The sequence below is a fragment of the Hypomesus transpacificus genome, chromosome 11, assembly GCF_021917145.1.
Source record: "Hypomesus transpacificus isolate Combined female chromosome 11, fHypTra1, whole genome shotgun sequence".
In the NCBI taxonomy this organism is placed as follows: domain Eukaryota; kingdom Metazoa; phylum Chordata; class Actinopteri; order Osmeriformes; family Osmeridae; genus Hypomesus; species Hypomesus transpacificus.
The window spans coordinates 11,122,537-11,132,493 of record NC_061070.1 but is presented as its reverse complement, the minus strand read 5'-3'; the positions used below and the strand labels follow the sequence as shown (position 1 = coordinate 11,132,493).

Below are 9,957 nucleotides of genomic sequence, written 5' to 3'. Positions count from 1 at the left end.
TAATATATAAAGCTTGTGTGAAAGACATTGTAATATTCACCTGCTTTCCTTAACATATAGGTGCTATATGTGGGGGGGGACATTGATGTTTTACACCCTTTACAACAACCCATTCACCAAAAATCCATTCAGTTTCATTTCAATCATTTCATTTGAAATAAGATACATTATACATGGGTATGTTTTCCTTATTAAAAAGGTACAGCATATGTTTTGAAACCCCCTACTTGTAATCAGTGATGCTACAGTGTCTTCCTACTCAACTAGAGTGCAGCTAATTTTAGTAACATGTTTAACTTTTAACTCAGGATAGAATCCAGTGTTTAACATAAAAAAAAGAAGTTATATTAATCTGTGCAGTTCAAGGAGACTGCAAATATGATTCAAACATTTTCACATTAGAAAAAGCACAGACCTGTGAGTCAGTCAATACTAAACCAAATGTATACCCTTCTGAATAAAACAGACCTTACTAAAGGCACACCACATTCCGTTTCAAAATGATTGGTTGAAAACTAGAAAAGATACTCAAAAACACTGGACCAGGTCTGACAATCACATGCAAAATAAAGAAGCCTGGGGACTTCCTTGAAGTATGCTGCAAAACATTACAGGCATACTGATATTTCATGCTCTAACATATTCTGTTTACCAACAGGGGATGTGAGAGGACTTTAAGACAGCGATTCAGCTTTTGATTATCAAACTACTCTTGCATAGCTTTAGCAGTGGCACGGGGGAGTGGTATTTAGCTTGGTCAAGTGTCACCCAGTTAATACAGTTCTATCTGCTATATAGTGCATTCTGAGGTGGGGTGTGTGAGGAAGATTATAACCAACAGAACAATATGATTCCAGGTATTAGGCACTGTTTGTCCATCCTCTTGTAAAATGGTCCTCGTCAACCACACATGGTCATGTACAGCCACTAACAAAAGAAGAGAGATTGTAAGAGAGGTACAAGATCAACATTTGAAGTGTGCTGATATATAAACTGTTATTTAATGTATTAAGTTACATGGTACAGACCTCGGTTATATTCATCTCAGCCTGTCCTGTTCCTTGGTCAAGCTGCTGGAAAGATCCTGTAGAAAAAAAAGTGGGATTTGTGTGCAGGCTAAAACAAAGCACAACAAATGCACTGGCTTTTACTTTTGAACCACAGGATGTTATTGGACATCATCCTTTCACTAACAACACTCACGGAACATGGCTTCAAGCTTGACTAGGCAGCAGATAAAGTTGTCAAAGTCAATGGCCTCATTCTCAGCATAGCGGGCCACTAGAATCTGGTTCAGTCTGTTGTTGAGTTTAAAGCCTACACAGAAAAGGCCAAGTGAGATAACAATGGGGTCATTCAAAATAATGCATGTTGTGTATCTGTGGATTGGGTCTTGTGAGCTCTCAACATCAAACTACCTGCGGACTCCACAGCCAGACGCATTTCATACGAGCTCATGGAACCTGACTTATCCAAGTCATATTGTCTGAAGAGGCCCTGGAGACAGATCGATACATTTATGAATACACAAAATATAAAGTAAGCTAGAAATTAAGATTTTATGTGGTGTTGAATGTTTGATGACGAATCCCCAAACTCAATCCTTACCAACCACTTCCTAATCTTGTTCCAGAGGATCTGAAACTCTACCAAGCCTAGGCGGGCACTGCCATCTTTCTAGGATAGGTTTGTGTTAAGGAATTAGTGGAGGCTGTCACTAACCTACTGACTGTTTAGATATTTTGTCTGAAAAGGATACATCCATGAGATTGACCATGGTCCTACAGGACTCCGTACTGAAGCCGTCTGTCTTTATGTCTTGGTCTGAAAACGGAAGGTAGTCTAAGACAAGTTTTACAGCACCTATACTAATTAAATATGATTGTTGCATCATATCAAACTAGCAGTAAGCCATTACAGGGCAGAGTTACTGAAAGTGGAATACACAGATCTCACGTTTAGACACCACTCTGTTCAGGATGGTCTTCAGCTCACGGACAGAAATCTCCATATCCTAGAACCCACAAGACCACATCTCAGAAAAAAGCTTTTTAGCCGGTCAGCTGAGTTGAAAAATATGCAGTCGACAGCAGTTCCATTATCTGATGCTCAATAATCATCTACAGTACCTCTCCTGCTAACTGGGAAAACATGGACTTAAACGAGTCATCAATGTCATCTTCGGTGATTTCATCCTGTAATGGAAAGAGAGAATTGTTGTGGTTTTGAAAGTAGAAGAAAGTGTGCCTACAGTGTACAGTGGTGACTGTACATGTCCAGAAACCCACCTCATCCTCCAGGTCTGCTGATATTTCATCATCCAGCTCTCTGTAAAAACCAAAGGAAAAAAACAATTATAATAACTGCTGACCTACTATAACATAACACATTCATGCAAACAATTGGAAATATACAATATACAGACAAAGACACTCACTCGGTCTCGGACTGCTTCTCAGTGAACACTCGGAGGACAAAGTCAGCATCCTGGCTGGGCTCAAAAGTCGACGGGACGACAAGGTACTCTCCTGGGGGCAAACGGAGGCGGGAGCTCACCTCACGAAGGTTGATGAAGGTCTCGGAGCGAGCGCAGGACGAGTTGTTCAAGAAGAAGTCTTTCTTCAGGTGGACATTCTGGCAGCCCCTGTACTGCATGGGTCGGAACAACTGTCATTAGTTCTGCGAAAGCTTTGCCTTGGGCGAAAACATTTTCAGAGTTCCATGTCACAGAATTCAGTGAAAGAGTCTGAACTTAGGTCAGTTGGTTTACGTTGCCGTACCTCTTCAGGAATCTGCACAAAGACAAAGGAGGAAAGAAAAGGTCAGCGCTCAAACATGAATGTGGACCACGCGAGAACATCAGATGTTGATTGCATTTCAAACTCATTGTGTGTACTGGATGGTACAAGAAACCGTCTGAGTGCTCTCACCTCGTAGATGGCAAAACCGATGGTGTGCATGTCCTGACCTTGGCGCCGGTACCTCCGCCTGTCCTTCTGCATGAGAGCCACCAGGAAGCTGCAGGCCACCTCGTCATCCTCCGGGTCATCATCCTCCTCCAGCAGGGTGATTTTGTACTGGGGGTTGATCCAAAATGTGTCTGGATGGAGGGAACGACAAGCAAGCAGTGTTGGTTCAACATGCCCAGTATTGGATCATACACATAGGTGGCATGTGTAGCTACTCATTTATGAATAGTACTGTGACGGACTAGGGTGGTTCCTGCATCCTCCAGCAGTGCTGCCTTTCCTCCATGTGCCGTGGAACTTGATGGTGTTCCAGTGGCTCAGGCCATCGTCACTGAGAGCATCAGGAGTCAGGTTACAGATCTCCAGGCGGGAAAACTGTCGCAAGAACTCCTGGAAGGACAACCTACAGGAAAAATCCCTTTGTGAGGAACACAGCCTACGGAGAACTACAGACTGTACAGGATACGGCTGATAGTTCCAAGAGGGTTTCAGAACCCACGTGCATCTTATTAGAGTTCCAATCTTAGATCCAAAATCCTCACCAAAACTCCCCGTCCTCCATCTGAAGATGCAGGTCCTCTCTCTCAGACGGGTCGATCTCATCCCACTCTGAAGAGCTGAATGCAGACAGGGAGACAGGAATCACATCCCATCGTTCAACTTGAATATTCGACCAATCCAACGGGAAGGTCCTGGATCTGGATAGCATGGCATATATAGAGATGGTTTTGGGACTGACTTGTCGCTCCAGGCCCCTGTCCACTCCACCTGTCCCCAGGGGTTACGCACCCGGATCAACCTCTCCATCTGACCCCGGAAGTCTACCTAGCGCCGTGGACGAGAAGGGGTAACAACCTCCCACAGATAAAACGTGGAAAACATGTATGGATACGCATCATACAGAAGCACTGTACCGTCTTCAAGCCAGTAACGGAGTAGGCGTGTCCTTTCACCAGCTTCTTGAATGTCACAGCCTCCATGTCAAAGGCACTGGTGATCTGAAGTCATATCAGCATACCATATCATCTCAATGATATATGGTATGTATTGCCTACTATTCTAAGTCAATAAGCAAGAGCAGGCAGGGGGGTTGCTTACGTCAATAGAGCAGCCCAGCAGAGACCCTCTTTCCAAGGCTTTGCCAATGATCCTGTGCAGGTCCTTGGGAGCTTTGCGGAGCTCGTACATCTCTGACACACCACCTGTGAAGTCTTCAAAGCCCTCGGTTGTACTGCCTCCAGAAAGGGCCTCGTAGGACCCATTTAACCTGACAACAGACACGAGAATATAGATTTACTCATGTATCATGTTGTATGAGATAGCATGTGTAGCACAGCATAAGTGTATGAATGCTGACATTTTGTGTACTGAATTAGTCTTGGTTCTCTATGGGTCATTTAATGAATGGAGTATCTGAGCAATTAGCTGAGTGGTATTTTGACAATATACTTGGCGTATGCTTTCTCCAGCAGAGCGCTCCAGAATTCATTGCCCTCAGCGGAGTGGACAAACATGAGCTCTCCGTCTTTTACTGGCAGTCTGTCGTCAATCACAACATCTATCCATTCTCCAAATTGCCAGAACTGCAACATAGAGGCCAGTCATGAGAAAATAACCCCCCCCCCCCCCTCTGAGGAGCAAATAAGCATAACGGTGCAATAAAATGCAGAAGGCCACCTACAGCCTGGGATGATAAACACAAACGTACTTGAAAATGGAAGATTCCAGCATAGTCATCCTGAAAGCTTTGGCCGTGAGGGACCACCCTATGTAGAAGTGTCTCGTTCAGAGTGAGGGAGGCTATGGCCGCTAGGAGCCAGCAGTCCCCTGAGACAGAAGTAAAGAGAAGAAAGCGTGTTTAGGAGGGTGCATTGTATTACATCAAATGCCCAGCAGGGGGACTATTGTTCCAGACTGCAAACAGACAAACGCTTGGATCTCTGAAAAAATCTTGAAAGAATTGTGGCAAACAGCCCAGGCATTACAGTAACTAGAACTCACCCAGTGCTCCTTGACAGATGTCTGTTCTTGTAGCTCCTCCTAGGATAAACTGAGGGTCATCTTCCAGCTCCTGCAAGGGATATAAGGACAGGATTAGCCTTCAGTAGGTTGTGAGGGAAGACACAATAACTGTGCCACAAGCAACAGATATTCTCTGACAGCATTCTAAAAACTGGGGTCTAAAATGGTCCTCGACCCAATGGCCTATGCTTTAGGTCAGAGGTCTTCAACCCCGGTCCTCAGGGACCCCCTGTCCTGCACGTTTGAGATGTTTCTCTGCTCCAACACACCTGATTCAAATGAATGGTCGTTAACAGGCTTCTGCCTAACTAGATAATGACCCATTCATTTGAATCAGGTGTTGGAGCAGGGAAACATCTAAAACGTGCAGGACAGGGGGTCCATGAGGACCAGGGATGAAGACCTCTGCTTTAGGTTACTGGTAAACAAGTTTAAAGGATAGGATGCCAACAGCTGCTACAGTCCAGCCTCAACTTGCCGAGTGCAGAGCTGGCAGCAGCTGCAGAGGGATGGAACTGGCATATTGATTTTTAAGACTGCATGATATTTAACTGATGTAATGGAAGTTAATAATTGAAGTTGCTAGGGACAGCTGAAAGTGAATCTTTTTTTTAAGTTAAGTGTTTTTTTGGTCTTAAATACAGAAACACTGTCATTAGTGCTTATAAAAAAAGGCTAATTCCAAACTTTTCACAAATGTGTGAAAGGGACACAAAATGTCCTTGTTGTTGAATCTGCACTTAACCAACCTCACCAGGCTGGAAGACAGAACTAAAAATAACTGATGTGTCACTGTCCGAGGATTCACGTTCCCAGTATGTGAGGGGCTTCCGAGTTCGGTTAGTCATGTGTACAGAGAAACACAACGACGGTCATCCATGTCTGTCTCCAGTTCTCTCACCGTGGGCCTCAGCCATTCCACGTCCCTGGTTTTGGAGGAGTGGGGAGCCAGCTCCTTGAAGCCCAGGGAGGGAGGCTCGGCGGGGAAGCAGGGGTCCTCAAAAAGACAGCCAGCCTCCACACACTCCTGCTTCAGCTGCTCATAGTCCTGGTTGAGGAAGTGGACTGCCTGCTCTATGGAGCCCATGCCCTCAGCTTGTAGCCTGTTGGTCTGTATGGTTGCTGAGATCCCTCCTGACCAATACATACTGGGTCAAGATAAAAATAAGAGGGCTGGGTAGGGGCACACAGAGTATAAATAGCAGCTACAAACAGTGCCACACACACACAATCTTTAAAGGTTTCTGCCAAGCAATCTGCCAAGCAAAAATCCTTTTAATGCTTTGTGCTGCAGATCTGTGTTGGTGTGACAATTTCCAACAGCGCCAGCTGAATAATCTACCTGTCTAAATAGTTTTTTTTAATGAGTTTGTGTGTAAGTGAGTGAGTGATTGATTGTTTGACAGACTGATGTGCATTTCTGCTGATCTCTAGGAAGGATCTTCATTAGAATGCTTTATTTGGCCTTGCAACCGAAGGGCAGTTAGTAAACCTTACAGCACTGAACAAGTTACTTTTTAACAAAAACCTAAACATTCCCCTGGGAAACATTTGAGTGTACTTATATCACCATCCTACAATGTACTGTTTGACTGTTTGAGAGAAGTGAAAACTTGGAGTCAAATAAAGATGAATAAGCAAAATGTCTTTGGACCGCAAAAGCTTAATAATGTATGAGAGAGAAATTAAAAACTGAAAGTCCATGCAATCCAACACACCGATGGGATGTACATGATACCTTGAGTTGAGAAGGCTGGGGGGAGGAAGATAAAAGAAAGGGACGAGATTTGTAAATTACAGAAGTATAATCAATTATCCCATTATATGCTCTATGACATACACAGTATATCACTATGTTGCTAAAATATTGTGAAATGGTGGTACCTGGAAACTGGCATAAAGGTATCTTGTACGATTGGATCAATAAAATGGCAGTGTAAAAAAGTTTGATTCATTTGTGTAGACATGCTTACATTCAATGCAAGCCATAGACAGAATGAACATGAAGATTTCTCCATTAGCCTAATCTGTTGAAATGGAACTAATACCAACCTTCTAAATGTCTGCACTGCCTTCTAATAAGGGTCAGTTTATATCAGGGAATCAAACATTGGCATGGGACCAGAAGAGGGGGAGAAGCGTCATTTAAAGCGGACTCTGTCCTGAAGTAACAAATGCCTGTCTGCAGCTTAATACAATCAGTGTTTCCCACACATAGACTAATTTGTGGCGGTGCGCCACAGAATCAACACCGGCCGCCACACATTGCGTTTCGTAAAACATTTTTTTATTATCGCTATTTAGGTTAAAACACGCAGCGTATTCGTTCAGCTGCATTTCCTTTCCCCTGCTCTCCCTCCGTCTCTCTGTCACTCATGCATCTTTCCCACATATGCACACAGTCACAACGTCAGCACACGTTAGCAACAATGCATACATATGCCGTTCTAGTAAGACCGACAGCCATATCAGCGAGCCTTCAGCATTAGTGCCGTAGCTAAAAGTCGAGGAAAGTTGAGGCTACTTTTCGCTAGGTACCTTACTCACATTTACATTTAGTCATTTAGCAGACGCTCTTATCCAGAGCGAGTTACAGTACTCGGAAGTTTCCCCTTCGTTCTTTTGGTGAGAAGTCTCAGGAGCTAGCTACTTACTCGGCGTCATGGAGCCGACCAGTTAAATAGTTGTTTAGCACTAGCGTTGCTACATGCATAATGCAGAAATGATATGTTAGTTGTTGTTAATTTGTGAAGGTGTGAATCATTTTGGATTAATATTTAATGTAACAAATTATTAACAAATTAACTGTGTAACGAATTATTAACGAAGCAATTATTACGACCCCCCCCCCCCCCCTCCCCCGCCACAATTAGATTTCTAATCTGTGGGAAACACTGTCAACATGTACCACACACTTGCAATCAGCTAGCTACCCCTCCCATTGATTCTGTATGGCAATAGCTTACAGCCAAAACAAAGAATATGCGTGTCTATGCGAATCCATTATGAAGCCAACTAGTTTGGGAGCAGCGTGTTGTATGGAAACCCCACAAGCAGATATAAGGCCCTTGTATAGCGTTAAAATGTCTGACTACCTGATTGGCGTTAAGAAGAATATCTCTATTTAGGGAAAATCTAAACTTCCCAAACCTGGAGACACCCTACAATATCAGTGTTAATAAATACAAGTTATTATTAGGCTTGTATAGCATGAGCTGCTGACTTAAAAGTACCTGCACTTGCTAAAAATCGATTAGTTCACGTTGCCACTTTATCTGATGGTCTGTAAATGCGGCTCCTGCTTTAGGCGTGGGTGCGAGTGAGATTTGTTCAACTACGTAGCCTATTCTCATTCCTTTATGTTAAATAATAAATGTATCAAGTAGCCTACAGTGTGCGGCGGAATAACGGTTACACCGGTGAAATGTACTGCGGCCCTGAGTTACGTTTGGTATTCTAGAGAGTTACATCTCTAACAGTGACATGACATTGATGACATTTCCCACATTCATTTAAATAAATCGTCATTAACACTCACCACTTCGAAAGCTCCAGGTGCTGAAAGTATGTTGAAAATAGTCGTAAAAATCACAATGTGTTGGCGCAGGGGTGGTGGTGTGGTGCAGACGCGGACTAATCTGTAAATACAGCCCAACCCAGTCAGGGGAGGCGCTATTGCCATTCCACAACCCACTGTCTGCTGCACCCCACATAATAGACCTGCTTGTAAATATCCAAAGCAATGGGACACGGGACTGTTTAATATGCGCATTCTTGATGTTGACAAAAAGCATAAGCAACACGCTATAAAGATGAGTGTGCGTATATTTTATTAATACATGTCTGTAAAACTGAGATAGTGTCATCCAAACACAAACTCGAGAAAAGTTTGGGATATACTTGGCACAATTACTCTGTGTCAATCTTTGACGTTTTTTGGTATTGGTAAAGTATAAAAATATGGCAGTGTATTGTGTTGTTAATTTGACATTTTGACATTCCTTAAATGTACAGTAGGCTTATTCCCCAAACACTGGTGCAAATGCAACTGTGTATCCATTTCCAGTAGTCATTTAATCCATGCATATGGCTGTGTGAACATAATGGAATTCTGGGGGCATTGGAATGGGAAAACCGGGTGTTTTGTAACTGGGCGATACTGTACATTGCATGTGTTGTGGAATGCGATGTCTAACATGTGATTAGTCTAATGACAACAACATTTTCAGCCTTGTGTATCTGTGTTTGCCAGGTGACTGCTGGCTCCTGGCTGCTATAGCGTCTCTGACTCTGGACCAGGATGTCCTCCATCGTGTTGTCCCTCCAGGGCAGAGTTTCACTGATGGTTATGCTGGGATCTTTCACTTCCAGGTCAGGGATGGTTCTCTCAATTCAATCCCATACTCTTAAACACACCATTCAAAATCTCTATTGAACTACCCTATTGTCTGTTTGTCCTGCGACTTAGTTCTGGCAGTTTGGTGTGGGGGTGGACGTGATGATAAATGGGCTGGGCTCCCTGCTAGGATCTTCTATCGTCAATCTTGGAGGTTTTTGGTAAAAGATCTTTCTGGTTCAGTGACATAAATATGGCAGTGCATATTGTATTGTTAATTTGACATTTTTGCATTCCTTCAATATACAGTAGGCTTATTCCAGGCCGATTCTGACATTGGTGCAGATGCATCTGTGTATCCACTTCCAGTAGTCATTTAATCTATGCATATGGCTGTGTGAACATAGGGAATTTGGGGGGGTTTGGAATGTGAAAACAGGTCAATTCACAGTGAGGGTGTTCATGGTTCATGGATGTATTCTTACTATCCTTTTTGTAGGTGGCCTAGAGATGGCTGTTGTTACACAATGGTGTGCTTAACTAAACAGATATGCCAAGGCAATATTTCTACTGCACATTTCCTGGTTCACAGTTCCACCTAACAGTTGGGAGTGGAAAATCAATGAACCT

General features: G+C 43.4%; 1 protein-coding gene across 6 annotated transcripts; it reads right to left on the bottom strand.

Moving 5' to 3' along the window:
- Positions 1–132: 132 nt before the first annotated feature.
- On the bottom strand, positions 133–8,617 carry capn1a (calpain 1, (mu/I) large subunit a). Of its 6 annotated transcripts, XM_047029854.1 has the most exons (23): positions 8,530–8,606; positions 6,730–6,744; positions 5,893–6,139; positions 4,971–5,040; positions 4,678–4,796; positions 4,419–4,552; positions 4,068–4,236; positions 3,884–3,967; positions 3,709–3,794; positions 3,512–3,586; positions 3,212–3,372; positions 2,931–3,100; positions 2,781–2,792; positions 2,438–2,649; positions 2,289–2,328; positions 2,130–2,195; positions 1,957–2,014; positions 1,760–1,824; positions 1,609–1,677; positions 1,419–1,497; positions 1,204–1,317; positions 1,029–1,084; positions 133–927 (listed from the first exon to the last, which is right to left on the bottom strand). In XM_047029854.1, exons 3-23 carry the CDS (start codon positions 6,136–6,138, stop codon positions 901–903), a joined length of 2,112 nt encoding a protein of 703 aa, XP_046885810.1. In that variant the 5' UTR covers position 6,139; positions 6,730–6,744; positions 8,530–8,606; the 3' UTR covers positions 133–900. The 6 variants fall into 6 exon arrangements, with proteins under 6 accessions (XP_046885810.1, XP_046885805.1, XP_046885808.1 ...); XM_047029849.1 differs by having other exon boundaries at positions 2,130–2,328; XM_047029852.1 differs by having other exon boundaries at positions 2,130–2,328; positions 5,893–6,164; positions 8,530–8,590.
- Between the last annotated feature and the right edge of the window lie 1,340 nt (positions 8,618–9,957).

What these genes read in the sequence shown, in the direction of transcription:
- capn1a (XM_047029851.1), bottom strand. Translation starts at nt 6,138, where the DNA reads ATGTATTGGTCAGGAGGGATCTCAGCAACCATACAGACCAACAGGCTA. An exon ending in GAACAGAGTGGTGTCTAAAC is followed by an intron (nt 1,825 to 1,956) that starts GTGAGATCTGTG and finishes TTCCGTTTTCAG; the next exon opens with ACCAAGACATAAAGACAGAC. An exon ending in TCTGGCTGTGGAGTCCGCAG is followed by an intron (nt 1,318 to 1,418) that starts GTAGTTTGATGT and finishes TTTTCTGTGTAG; the next exon opens with GCTTTAAACTCAACAACAGA.